The sequence below is a fragment of the Mus caroli genome, unplaced genomic scaffold (assembly GCF_978045245.1).
Source record: "Mus caroli unplaced genomic scaffold, Mus_caroli_1 scaffold_1, whole genome shotgun sequence".
In the NCBI taxonomy this organism is placed as follows: domain Eukaryota; kingdom Metazoa; phylum Chordata; class Mammalia; order Rodentia; family Muridae; genus Mus; species Mus caroli.
The window spans coordinates 84,749,889-84,763,194 of NW_028227256.1; the positions used below are offsets into that span (position 1 = coordinate 84,749,889).

The 13,306-nt window shown below is 51.0% G+C and overlaps 1 protein-coding gene across 4 annotated transcripts in view; it reads left to right on the forward strand.

The window, feature by feature from the left end:
- Mroh2a (maestro heat like repeat family member 2A) overlaps positions 1-12,380 on the forward strand; it is a 33,299-nt gene extending 20,919 nt beyond the window's left edge. For 3 of the 4 annotated variants that reach the window (XM_085839271.1, XM_021169104.2, XM_085839274.1), the window contains exons 27-42: positions 294-398; positions 1,433-1,556; positions 1,995-2,113; positions 3,195-3,347; positions 4,258-4,412; positions 6,742-6,901; positions 6,974-7,167; positions 7,427-7,564; positions 7,932-8,046; positions 8,269-8,418; positions 8,520-8,702; positions 9,584-9,739; positions 10,461-10,592; positions 11,014-11,116; positions 11,428-11,493; positions 11,800-12,380. In XM_085839271.1, coding sequence (XP_085695397.1) covers positions 294-398; positions 1,433-1,556; positions 1,995-2,113; positions 3,195-3,347; positions 4,258-4,412; positions 6,742-6,901; positions 6,974-7,167; positions 7,427-7,564; positions 7,932-8,046; positions 8,269-8,418; positions 8,520-8,702; positions 9,584-9,739; positions 10,461-10,592; positions 11,014-11,116; positions 11,428-11,493; positions 11,800-11,921 — 2,175 coding nt within the window. In that variant the 3' untranslated portion in view covers positions 11,922-12,380. The remainder of the gene's footprint in view (positions 1-293; positions 399-1,432; positions 1,557-1,994; positions 2,114-3,194; positions 3,348-4,257; positions 4,413-6,741; positions 6,902-6,973; positions 7,168-7,426; positions 7,565-7,931; positions 8,047-8,268; positions 8,419-8,519; positions 8,703-9,583; positions 9,740-10,460; positions 10,593-11,013; positions 11,117-11,427; positions 11,494-11,799) is intronic. The other variant, XM_021169116.2, reaches the window with a different exon arrangement.
- Positions 12,381-13,306: the final 926 nt, after the last annotated feature.

The window sequence follows — 13,306 nt, forward strand, 5'->3', positions numbered from 1 at the left end:
ACTGAACACACCTTTGACATTAGAATGTCCTGTCAAGCAACACCTGAGCTAAGGTTTGGGATACAAGCTCATCTTTCAAGTACTATTCTCATGAGGATATTGGAGACATCCCAGTGACCCCAACCCTGATTCCCTTCTTGGCAGGGTTAGGGAAGAAGGTGTTTAGAATCATGCCAGAAGTATTGACAGCTGGATTCTGAGTGGGAGGGACTACGAGGTGAAATCTGGCTGGGGTGGAGCTGGCTGTGGCCAGGATGCTAACCCTGCTTCTGTGTTCTGGGCTCCACACACAGCTCCTGGAGAAATGGATCTTGTCAGAGAAAGAATGGGAACGGGAGAAAGCCATGGCCCTCCATCTCCATCTCATGCAGATCTACGTTCAAAGTATTGGTGTCTGTGTGAGTCCAGGGACCCACGGCCTGCCACTCTATGCTGTATCTGTAGAAAACCTCCTCATCCTCTTCAGAGGATGGAGCACCTCTCAGATCAAGACCCACTCCAGGAGTCCCTTGGGAAGGGGCAGCAGCGATGTGCAAGCCTGGGCTTTGGGGTGGGTGAGGGAGCAGAGGATGGGGTCGTAGCTTGGCATGGATCCAGGCTGCATGGTGTCTGAGGCTCATGCAGTAGTTACCCAATGCAGACTACCACACAGGAAAGATACCATTTCCCTAGAATACTGAAATAAGTCACAACAGTCATGAAGCAAGCTTAACAAGTATCACCTGCACCAGGAAGTTAAAAAACAAAGTGGTATTGTATTGATCAATCAGCACCCATGACATGAGGTCTCTTCTACCTGTGTGGGCTCTGAGCTCTGGCTGTCTTAGTCTTAGAAATGGCTGTGGACAGAATAGTGGATAGTGGTTTGCTAGGACTAGTGAGTAAGGGTAGCTTCAGGTCTAGGGGTAGTGTGTGGTAAGCCACAAAAACATCTGAATGGAGGTGGGGAGGAAGGCTTGGCATGATAAAGAGTCTAGCTGGATGCTAAAGAATGCTTACGGTCAGATAGCGCACATGATCGGTCACCTAGAGTCCACCATCCACGTTTGATAACACTCTCTGAAAGAGGAGGGGGTCAACTCAACTGTACAGACAAGGAACCTGAGGGACTTCTGAAGTGCCTGCCCAGGTGACTAATCTGCTAAGTATGTTTCATGTTGGAACCTGAAGTTCAGTTGTAGGGATACGGCAAATGCCTGGAAGTCCAGAGTAGTGCAGAACAGAGCTAACTGGGGGTGAATCCTGAACTAGGATTTCTCTAATACTGGTTGACTGATCTCTAAGAACCAAGCTCTGTGGCTGAGGAGATGTGAGCATGAATAGAAGGCACAGAGTGGCCAGGGCTTGCACACTGTAGTTGCCCTGTCCCTGGGCAGCCCTAGCTGTGTATCTAAGTGTGGAGAGCTGAGCCCTAACATCTCTTGTCTCTCAGATCCCGCTGAAGCTGGGGCAGTTTGGAATACTGGTTGGACTCATTGCTCCATGTACCTGTGATGCCCACAGAAGAACCCGCTTGGCCTCGATTAACGTCCTGTCCAGTCTGCTAGATCTTCATGGTACAGAAGAGGCAGGGCATGAGGGACATGTTGGGGTGACAGCTAGTCCTAGGGTACTGGTGCAGGCCCCAGGCGAAGTATGGCCCATGTGCAGGCAGGCAAGAAGACAAGCACGTGGCTAACTTATAACAGAGGGGAGAGAGCTCCCCAAGAAGGTCACAGAAACTTCCAGAAAAGGGGGCTCACAGGATGAGACAGACCCACTGAAGGCACAGTCCTGGACTTATCCAGTTTGCAGATACCAAGGGAGCCACAGAACTCGATAGAACAAAGACGGAGGAACAGTAGATTCATGAACAGTGTGTGGAAGTGGTGTATGCAAAGGCTGTTGTGTTGAAGGAACAGTGAATGGAGGCTAGAAGGGAAGGGGTGTGCATATGCTGGAGGGCAGCCCAGGCACTCCCTCCTGCTGATCATCTCTGACTGTGTTCCCAACAGTGAGCCAGACGTGCTCTTTATGGGGAACTTCCAAGGAGCAGGAGCTGCAGAAATGTAAGGAGGACCTCCAGGACACCGATATGAACAAGATTTCCAGTGCTTCCTCCAGAGTCGCCAAGGTGACACTGGGCTGTGCTAGAGGGGACCCACTCTCCTATGCCGGCTGTATAGCCAATAATTATCACCCAGGAGATCAATTCTCAGCAGCCTTTGGTATACCTGATGCATCTGTATTGGAATGGCTTGTAGTAGCCGGGACATAAAGAGTTGATACCTAACATTCCCTAGCTGACTCCTTCAAGACCCTAGTGAGTGTGGAAAGGGCTGTGGGAAAGGTCCAATCAGACCCTGCACAGTGGCTGTCTTAGTCACTGCTCTATTGCTGTGAAGAGACACCATAACTAAGACAACTCTTATAAAAGAAAACATTTAATTAGGAACTTGTTTTAGAGGCTTAGTTCATTATCACTATGGCAGGAAGCATGGCAGCAGGCAGGGTGGTGCTGGAGAGGGAACTGAGAGCTAAATCCTGATCCACAGGCAGAGAAAGAGACTGGACCTGGCTTGGGTTTCTGGAACTTTAAAGTTCAGTGGCATACTTCCTTCAGCAAGGGCACACCTCCTAAACCATCTGATTCTATTAAAGAGTTCCACTCCCTGGTGACTAAGAATTCAAATATAGGAGCCTATAGAGGCCGATCTTATTCAAACCACTACACTGGCATTAGTTCCTGAGCTGCTAGTGGCATCCTGATAAATACAAGTACCCAGAACCATGAAATGGGCTTTGACCTTTAAAGAAGTGGGACTTAAAGTCATCTCTGCCTAGGGGGCAGAGGTAGTCTTCCTGGTGCCCACGGGAGTTTGTATAGCTGCAGGTTGAGGTCACAGAGTGTCTACAAGACAGTGCTGTGAAGGGAATGTCTTGTATAAGATTCAGGCAGAGTAGGGGGCAGTGATAAGGAGTGGGAGTGGCTCGGTACACAATGAAAACCTTGGGAAAGTGGGGGCACTTTTCCATTGTTCAGGGCACAGCCTATGGAATGTTGCTGCCCATGGTGGGCTGGGTCTTCCCTTCCTAGATTAACAACCTGACCTAGGTAATTCCTTGTTAAGATTCTCTTTCCAGGTGGTTCTAAGTTGGAAACTTGGGACAGAAGAGTGGAGAAAGCCTGGAATTCTGTCTTGCTCTGATCCTAGGTGGTTTGCCCAGAGTTTAACTGCGATGAAGTTGTCTCTCTCATCCAGAAGCTCTGTGAGAACATTGGGGCCATGGACCTGCAGCATGACAGGGCTGCTGTCACCTGGATAGGCATCTTCCTCCAGATGCGGGTTAAGGAGCTGGAGGACAAGGTAACCAAGCTCAGCAGGGGATGCTCGGATTGGTACTGGGACTGACCTGTGTAGCACACACGGAGACTGACCACTTCCACCCAAACCAGGAGTGCTAAAGGGGATAAAACAGAGTTCTAGAATGAGAAAGCTGTTGAGATGTAACTAGTCAGTGAGTAGATGAGGGACCACTGGTGCCAGGCTCTTTTCAGTGAAGCACAGTGAAGACACACTGAACATGTAGGAGGAAAAGACCCATAGGGCTTCCAGAGAGGGCTTTTGGGAGTGGGGTGTCAAACCTACACACCATGTTTCCCAAGGGAGGAGTATTCTTCAGGGGCCCAGAAATACCTTTATTTCTGTCTCTGTCATAAAGTACACTGACCAAACACAATTTAGCAAAGTCAATGGTCAAATAGGTTATAGCTCATCACTGAGGGACACTAAGCAGCTAGTGAAATTATATCCACAGTTAAGAGCAGCGTGGTGGCGCACGCCTTTCATCCCAGCACTCGGGAGGCAAAGGCAGGTGGGTTTCTGAGTTCGAGGCCAGCCTGGTCTACAAAGTTGAGTTCCAGGACAGCCAGGGCTATACAGAGAAACCCTGTCTCGAAAAAACAAACAAACAAAATCAAGAGCAGAAAGTGGCTCATGCATCCTTGCTTGCTTTCTGCTTCCTTTGCTCTTCCATAGTTCAGAGCACAGAGCCTAGGAAATGCTGCTGCCCATAGTGGACTGTGTCTTCTCTACATCAATCAACAATTAAAGCAATGCTCCATCCCCAGACCTGCCCACATGCCAACTTTACCTAGATAACTCATTATTAAGACTCTCCAGTTGATTCTAGGTTGAGTTGACAATTTAAAATAACCAACACCAATCCCAAATGTCCCACACTGCCCCCCAGGAAAATGTCTTGTCCCCTCCTCAGGTGGCCGAGATACTGGGTGCCATCTTGGTTCACCTGCCAGTGGTGGACCACCCAGAGGTGAGGCGACATCTCATTGAAGGCATCCTCCTGCTGGCACACTACCACCAGGAGACCGTCCTCACGTCACTTCTGAGACAGCCACTGCCCATGGAAAGGTGAGAGCCATGGGAGGTGGACAAGGCTAGGAAGAGCCTAAGCACCAGAGACCAGGCAAGACTCTGTGCCTGTGTCCCATGTAGGATCCCTCTGCTCCTGTCAAACACTGACCCAGATCCCAGGCTAATCATTTCATCAGGCTGAGCTTGAATCTGTATCTCATAGCTCATTCCATGCCCTAGTGTCCCTTCTAGGACAACATCCAAAAAAGTCAGGGGCATTCTCTCATGGTGGCCCTTCCCTGCAGGGAACGGAGGCATGGATAAAAACAGGCCTGGCTCCTCAGGCCTGTGCCTCTGAGCCTCTGAGATATTTCAGCCTGTCTCTGTGCCCTTTAGAGTATGTCCCAAAGGGGCAAGTGGCGTGTCTACATTTCCCCTCTTTCTAGCTTACTTTTTCATTGTTTATTTCCGTGGGTATGTCTGTACCCGTAGAGGCCAGAAGAGAGTGTCAGATTCTCTGGAGCAGGGGTTACATGTAGGTAACTGTGACCTGCCTGATGTGGCTGCTGCCTACTGAACTCGGGTCTTCTGCAAAAGCAGTACACGCTCGTGAGTGCTGAGCTCTCTCTCTCTCCAGCACCAACTCCCTTCTTTCCCACCGTACCTTTAAAAATACTGCCAGTACCAGGGTATAAACAGGGTCATGGCAAAAACAGGAAGTAAGCTTGGGAAGATACCAAAATTCACTTGGGCAAGGCCCAGAAAGAGGCCAGAGGAGTTGAGCCTGTGTTGATCAGTGAGGTGAGGTGAGGTGAGGCCGACTTGAGTAGAGAATGGAGCATTTCCTGAGAGGCCTCAGATCCACAGCCAAAGGGGCTGACGTGTGTGAAGCCCAGGCGTGGTACCACTGAGGTGTGGCCTTTCCTAAGCGAGGACTGCAGGGTGCAAGGGGAAGGGCTGTTCATACTTGGCGACCTCCTGAAGGCGGCGGTTGGAGGATCAGAACTGGGTGGGCAGGGCCATATACAATGCATACCATAACTATATCACCAGATATGCAGGGCTCAATGGCTTTCTTGGTGGCAATGCCACATGCTAGCTGTTACTTCCTCCCAGTCTTGGCTTGCTGCTGAGACACAGCGATGCAGAAACTTTTGAAGAATGCAGCATTTAGCACAGCTTCCACAGATCAGAAGCCTGGAAGCGTTTAGCTGTTCCTGTCATCAGGGTCACACCAGACTGCCACTGAGGTGACACCCGGCTGGATTCAGAGTCCAAAGTCTTGCCAGGGGCACGTAGTATTGGTAGAATCCAGACTGGAGCTATAAGCCTTTGTTCCAGACACTTTTGTACTTGGTGTTAAGGATCAGTGTGGACCCACCTCCGCATCAGCTTCCTACCCACATCATCTCGTTATATCTCTCCCCACAATAGATTTTCTGACCTGAACTTCTGCACTGGCTCCTTGGTTTCGAATACACAGTTTCCTTGTTTCCCCGTCTATTTATAGAATTGCTTGCTTTAGCTCTTTAGACTTTCCCAGATTCCCAGGTCTCTGTACCGTCTGTACCCAGCACACTAAGTTTCAGTCTACTGACCTTTTCTTTCCCAGTAGGGCCCTGGGTTTCACTTCATGGCCGGCCAGTGAGGCTATTTGCTTTCTAATTTCAGGTTATTTTTTGTTGGGTTTTGTCGTTGTTGTTGGTTTTGATCTGAGACTTGTAGTCCAGGCTGGCCTCAGACTCCTAGTGCAGCTGAAGCTAGCCTTGAACTCCTGATCCCCCCCGCCTTGATCTCCCGAATGAGGGATTTTAGACTTGCACCATGATGCCTATCTCAAGAAGTCCATTTTCAGAGGTGATATGTCAGGCCCCTTGTCCTCTGGAGCCTTAGTCTCCTTTTCTGTGGTATATGGTGAAAGAAAAGAAATACCTTCCCAGAATATCAGCTCTGAGCAGTTAGCTGGTACCCCCATGTGTGTCTTTGTTCCTCCATTCGCTATACCTCTGTCTCCTCTGACAGTTGTCCCCAAGTCCCCAGGGGAGACATTTTGAGAGGAGTAGCTGACCAAAAACAAACAAACAAACAAACAAATAATAAATAAACTCCAAGATGCTCAATGCTTCTTTAGACTCTTGTTAATATCATTGGCTGTCCCTAGGAAGTCATGAAATGGGAGGCCTGATGAAGTCAGGAGGCTGTGGCTTTCTTGTTGGCACCCTAAAGAAAGTGAGGGACCTGCCCTGATTCTATAACCATAACTGACTCTGGTGACCTTCTAGAATCCAACTCTTTGCTTAGGGGTTCCCAGGGGGTATCACGAGGGGTGCTATCCCACCAGAGCAGGCTGCCAGAAAACCTACAATTCTTATCTTTCCTTGGCTAGCCATCTGACAGAGGTATGGCTGGCCGTGGCTGAGAATGTCCCCTTCGCACGGACCATGCTCCATGGCTTGCTGGGCCGGCTGCAGTCGAGGTTCACTGCCAAGATAAATGCCACCTCCAAGGCTGACATCTGGCGCCTGGCCGCTGTAGACCCTCTGATGGTGAGTGGCAGAGGCAGGTGCTAGGCCTCCCGGGGGAGTCAGGGTAGAATCCACCAGCCCTTCTCCCTGCAGACGCTGTGTACCATCCAGCTCCTCATGGAAAAGATGGACCAGGATGACAAATTTCCAGACCTGTTTCCTGACCTGCTGTATACCTTCCTGCTGCAGCTTGGCAGCAGCCATGGGCCAGAAGCTGCCTCCCCTGTCCTGAAAACCTGGAGACTGGTCCACACAGGGCCACTGCCCCAGGAAATGACCCTGCAGAGGTGCTCAAGGGCAAGTGGGCAGGAGGGAGGGACTCCGTGCAAGGTAGCCAACTTGGGCTAGAGCTGACCTCTAGCTTTTCCTTAGAAGCCATCAGACTCCGCAGGTCCTCCCGGGAGTGGGCAGAAGTGATCTTACTTACAACCTTTCTCCATGCGTGTTTGGCATGGTATAGGTTTCAGAGTGTGGAGACCCCTGTCTCCTGTGACCATTCCCCTTGAGTCTTCCTCAGCAGCCTCACCTGTGTTTGCCTCTCTCCAGGATCACTATCAAATCCATGCAGCTTTTGGTCAAGAGGATCAACAGAGAGCCCCTGGAGCAGGCCCTGGAAGAGCAGTCTGTGTGGTCCCTGCTGGAGAATGGAGGCACCTTCCTTGAGGGAGTGAGCCTGATGGCCAGGTGGGGCCAGGTCTGACAGGACTTCAAGGGCTCTGCAGAGGATTATCCCTGTGCATGGCAGAGCCAGATATCTCATCTCTGGGGACACTGATGGATGTCCTGGACTCTGGAGTGTCAGTGGGGCCAGAGAATGAGAGGCCAGAGAGAGGGACACAGTAGGTCCCTGAGCATCCCGGTCTCGTCACCACAGCCCTGAGCATTTAACTGACACCCTTCCCCCTATCATCAACTACCTGGGGAATAGGGAAAGGTGCAGAGATGCTAAGAAGTCTGACTTGGCCCCCCTTCAAGCTGACTTTGGGCTCTAGAGTAGAGGACAAAAAGCAGTCCCGATCGCCCTCCCTGTGCTACCTTCCTTTCCCCTCAGGCTGTGCATGCAGAACATGGAGAACTACATGCAGAGGCTGGCAGAGCTGGTGCTCACGGGCATGGGCTCCGAGATCCTGAGCTGCTGCATCAGCAGCACGGCCATCTGTGTAGAAGTGAGGCATCCAGCCCAGGGGGGTGATGGAGGGGTGCCAGTGGGCAGTGGGTAATTGTCCATGGGCTTCCTAGGGTGCCACATCTCCACAGCAGGCATCTATTCTTTGAGGGCCTGAGTTTAGGGGACAGATCTTGCTTTGTGTAGATACTCCCTCCTTTGCCACACCTTCATTTTTCACGTGAGGGTTGACATCCTGGGTAACTGCAACACTCTTTTCTAGTTCATGAGCGACCCAGTTCTGCACCAGGAGAAGCTGCTGAGGCCTGTGGTGCTGATGCTGGAGAAGGGTGCAGGGCAGGACAAAGATGAGACCCTGCAGGTGCTCTCTCTGCGTGCCTTGGGCAACATGGCTCTCGGTGCTCCCCGGAAGGTACCAAACCGGCCTTGGTCTAAGGTCTCTGAACTGAGGGCTGTGTGGGCACATGCCTCAGGGAAGCTTGGGGCACTGCTGAGTGACCTGGATTCCTCTAGGTGAAGCAGTATCGAAAACTCCTGTTGGAGAAGTGCCTAGGCTCCCTGCAGGGGCAGGTGAGCAGCAGTGCCATGGCGGAAGGCATGGAGGCCCTCACCAAGGTCCTGGCTGAGCTCCGAGAGGGCGATATAGGATCTTCTTTTGAAGCCATCTCTAAGCAGTGCAGGGCTTTCTTCGACAACGTGAGTCCAGACAAGAGCCTCCCCACCCCCCATAACTGTGAGTCCTCCACCCCACCCCACCCCGCCCACCCCATACCTGTGTGCTCTGTTGCTTTAAGAAAATACCTGAGATCAGATGACTTATGAAGCATAGCGATCTAAGTAGCTTACGGTTCTGGGGTCTGTTTTATCTGAGAGGACCTTCTGCTGTGTTGTATAAGCTAGCCTTGGATCCTTATTTGAAAGTCACAAAGGTCACTGTGAGAATGACCTCAGCACCACATCTAATGCTAATGAACTCCAAGAGTCCCACCCCCAAAATGCCATGTATATACGATTTGGCGAACTAAATTCCCAACACATAAAATCTAGGTTGGGGCACATTGAAGCCATAGCACTCCATTTGCTCAAAGCCCGAAGAAATGATGTGTCCCAGGGCAGAACGAGCTGGTCCTATATGGAGTGGTAATAATGTTCCTTGACTGATCTTGGGACCTTGCAACAACCACACCTTATGCTAAGAGCTGGAGAATCAGCACCTCACAATCTGCGTACTCAAGTGAATTCCATCCTGTGACAGGGGAGGCGTTCCAGTGATTCATTGGGGCTCACCGCATTCTTTTGGCAGCACCTCTGGAGACTGGTGCCGGGCAGGCAATGGAGTGTGTTCAAATTCCACATAAACCCTTATGCCTGCCTTTGGGGTCGACCCCCTCCCCCCGAGCTAGAGTCATGATGCCCAGTCTCTTGAGTGTTACACGAGTCTCTAGGAAGGAGGGGCTGCCCTGATGGAAGGATCCAGAAAGCTCGGTGGAAACCTAGGAATTGGGATTGTCCATGGGGAATGGCTGGGGTTTTGCTGGGCTTCCTGATGGCAGCCCACTTGTGCCTCTTGATGTCAGGAAAGCAAGCTGCTACGGTTGAAGGCCTTCGTTCTCTTTGGGAAGCTTGCAAAGGTGGTTGGGATTTCCAAGAAGCATTTCTTCAAAGGGGAGGTGAAGAGAGGCTGGATCTCCCTCCTGCTGCACTGCCAGGACCCCTGCCCCAGCGTAGCCCAGGTAACACGCCACCCGCCCCCCCCCTCCCATGTCCTATGATCTGGGACCACAGTGCCAAAAGGAAAAGGGGAACCTTGCATCTGCTGGCTCAGTGAGCTACTAGCTCTTCTACTCTCCACCCTCCCCATTCCTTCTGCAGACTGGGACAGGGACCATCCCAGGGACTCCTAAAGAGGGCTTATAAAAGGCTTCTCTGTGAAGACACATGCTATGGCTCCCCTTTGCTCTAGTTGCTGTCTACAGCTAGTGTCTGCTTATCTCCTTTTCCTTCTAGTACTTTACAGGCCACTTTGAGGTACTTGGACTAGGTTCCATTTAAAATTGGCCTTAAGCCCCTTCTCACGGCTTCCTGTGGCTAGCTGCTAGGGCTGTTGAGAGGGCTCGCCTTGGTCTGTCACATCTCTGTAAGGTCCCAGATCCCAAGAGTGGGAGGAATAGGGTGGACGAAGGTAGAGTAGGAAGCCTGTCCATCCCAACTGATGCTGTTTTATGGCATCTCCAGTTGCCATAAAAGCAAAGGTGTTGGCTGTAGGGACATGTGAGGGGCACCTGCTCCCCCAGGGGCTCACTACGGATGCATGAGCGAGCTCCCAGGCACCGTCAGCCTGACTCTTCTTTGCTGTGGAGCCCTTTCTGGGGCTGCTCTCTCTCCCCTCAGGGGAGATTCCACCCAGTGCTCTGCTTGTTGACATCTCTCCTGCTGTCTTTTGCGTCCCTGCAGGCATGTGTGGCCACCATGTTTCAGTGTTTGCATTTCTGGGGCTGGAAGTCCCTGGAGAGTTCTTTTGGTCACAGTAACAACAGCATCAATGAACAGATGACAGTTTTTCAGACAAATATGTGCTCCGTCCTGGTGAGCTGGCCAAGTGGGGGGGGGCAAGGTTGGTTTATGACCCTATTTCTACCTTTTACCATGAAAATATCTAACAGGACAATGCAGGGGCACCTATGTTAACTTCTCTAACTCCACTATCAGAGAGTAAAGAGACAAAAGTTAATTTTGACTAAAGAATTTATTTAGCCCCAACTAACCAGATTATGGCCATTTCAAGATATGATCGAGGGGAAAAATTGTTATGTGGTATTTTTGCATTGTTGGTTCGTTGGTTGGTTGGTTACAATCTTCAAAGTCCAGGAAGGTCCCTGACAGGAAGGAATGCTCTTTGGGAGCAGCCTGTCCCCATCTCATTCCCCACAGCCATATGATTCCTCCACAGCCAGGTGGCACTTGTTTTTTTTTGTTTTTTTTTGTTTTTTGTTTTTTTTTTTTGCAGGCCCAGAAAAAGCCTGCTGTTCTCTGTGGCTTCCTGTTGGAAACAACAGTCTTCATGAAAAACAATCTGTCAAGGATCAGAATTGCCGCCTGCAACTTGGCAGGTGAGACACGTGTCCAGGTTCAGGGGGGATCTTGAAGCCACGTAGTTAATCCTGGGTTTGGATGAGGAGTCAAAGCAGCTGAGGTGGGAGGAGGGCGAGCCCTGATATAGCTTGTAACACCAGGTCTGCCAGTCTCGTTTCATGCTCGCCTGATCTTGCACACTGCCAACTTCAGCCAGATGAGACACTTGACTGATGTCTTCGTAGGTCAATGTGTGCCTGCCTCTCTTGCAGGGAGGCAGCCAGCCCTGTGGGCCTGGCAACCCCTCAGTGGAGTTAAGGCATGACTGACTGTACATCTATCATTTCAGGAATTATCATGAAGCAGCTGTCTGCCCATTATCTGAAGAAGATGGACCTTGTGGGACTTCGAAACTGTTAAGTATCGCGGACTCAGTGGTAGAAATGGATGGCTCACTAGGGGCTTGGTGACCCTTGGCTGTGGGCTAATGGGGGGAGGAGTAGCTGGACCTAGAGAGAACATTTGAATGTAGGGAGAGGTTTCCAGGAAGAGCATTTGGTGGGCACCATTCTCAGATGTTTCTGCTGTCTCTGTCGGTGGTGTCAGGCTGCCTGACAGGTCTGTGGAGGGTGTGGAAAAATGAGTCGGCCTGCCTCAGTCTGCAGTGGGCTGAGTGCATGCGGTCCTGGCTGAAAGACCTGTGCTTTTTGTCCCCTCTCAGCTCTCCAGGACCTGCAGCTAGACTCAGACGCTGGGGTCAGAAGGGCAGCCTTGGAGACCCTCAAAGTCCTGGACAGCTGCAATCAGCACTGGCTCTTGGCGTCACCCAGAGGACTGCCCTAAGTGGCCCTGATGCGAGTGAACTGCTTCATCAGTGTCACACCTGCCACAGCAAGGCAAATCACTTTTCATTTGTAGAAAAACTGTTGTAAAAGAATGAGTATCCAACCCTCCTGAAATATATCTCCACTGCTCTCCCCAGTGCAGGCTCCTGGCTGTGTGGACATCACATCCCAGAGCCAACCACGGGGCAAAGGGCAGCTTCAGCCCTGTAGGCCTCTTCCTCAGCTGAGCCTTTGTGGGGGTGGACAAGCAGTGCTTCCCATGTGTCCTGATGTGTACTCACAGTGGGGTACGGTGCCAGGCAAGGGGAGATCAAACTACTGCCCAGCCTGTCCCCAGGGACCTTGTTCCTAAAGCAAAAAGGCAGATGCATGCCTAGACATCATGAAGACCTTCACCTGGGAGATGGTACTCACACAAAGCCTACCCTCCCCTTTCTCAGAGATCCGAGATTATCAGTGTTTGGGCCACTGGATCAGGAGTCTAGTGGGGCCTGCCCAGAACAGTTTGGTGGGGGAACCAAAAGGGTAATTAGTCCCATGTCTAGAAATCGGGAAGGGGAAGAGAAGAGAGCAAGGACAACTTTCTCATCCTTGGGTTGGTACTGAGGCCAGGGCAGGAAAAAATGCTCAAGACAGCACCTCCACAGGAGAGATGCTCACCCTGTCTGAAGCAATTCGCTTGCTGAGGCACCAATGGAGTAAATAGTGAAGTGCTGGTACCGACGACTCTGGCTGTGCCTGTACACTAGCCCAGGATGTGCCACATAACATATGCACACACATCTGTGCCCAGGGCTCCCCTTCCACCTGGGCAGAACACTTAGAGGCCAAAGGGTGACCAGTAGAACCGAGGGCAGGGGCCTATCTCTGATGGGACTTTTCTTTTAAAAAGGAATAGAATTCAGAAAGTGTAAAAGGTCTAAGCTCTCTAACCACTGTAAAGTGTAACCCTGCATAACACCAGAAAACTAACAAATCACAGAGGGGAGGTTATTTGTGATCTGTGTAACATGAGATGGGGTGGTGTGGACTCAAGAGGAAACCCAATTCTAACAGAGGTGAATAAACAGTGAGAACCCCGGTGAAGTCAGGATAGTCAGGGCAGTATGCCCAACCTCAAATGAAAGCAGATTGGGGTGTGGGGCTGTCAGCGCTCAACAAGCAAGCACGAAGCTTGGGCTTATCCTTAGCGCTTCAAAAACAGAGAAACAAAATCAGCACAGGTGAAGGAAGACACACCATGTTTGTCACTGCCAGCAGAGAGCACCGATGGGTGAGAAGCGTCTCTTATAAAGCTCTACTGGGTAGCCATTTGTAAAGGCCATTCGGCAAGTTATCCTGTATCCATCTAAGAGTGTGGCAGTGTTGTGCACATACACATGT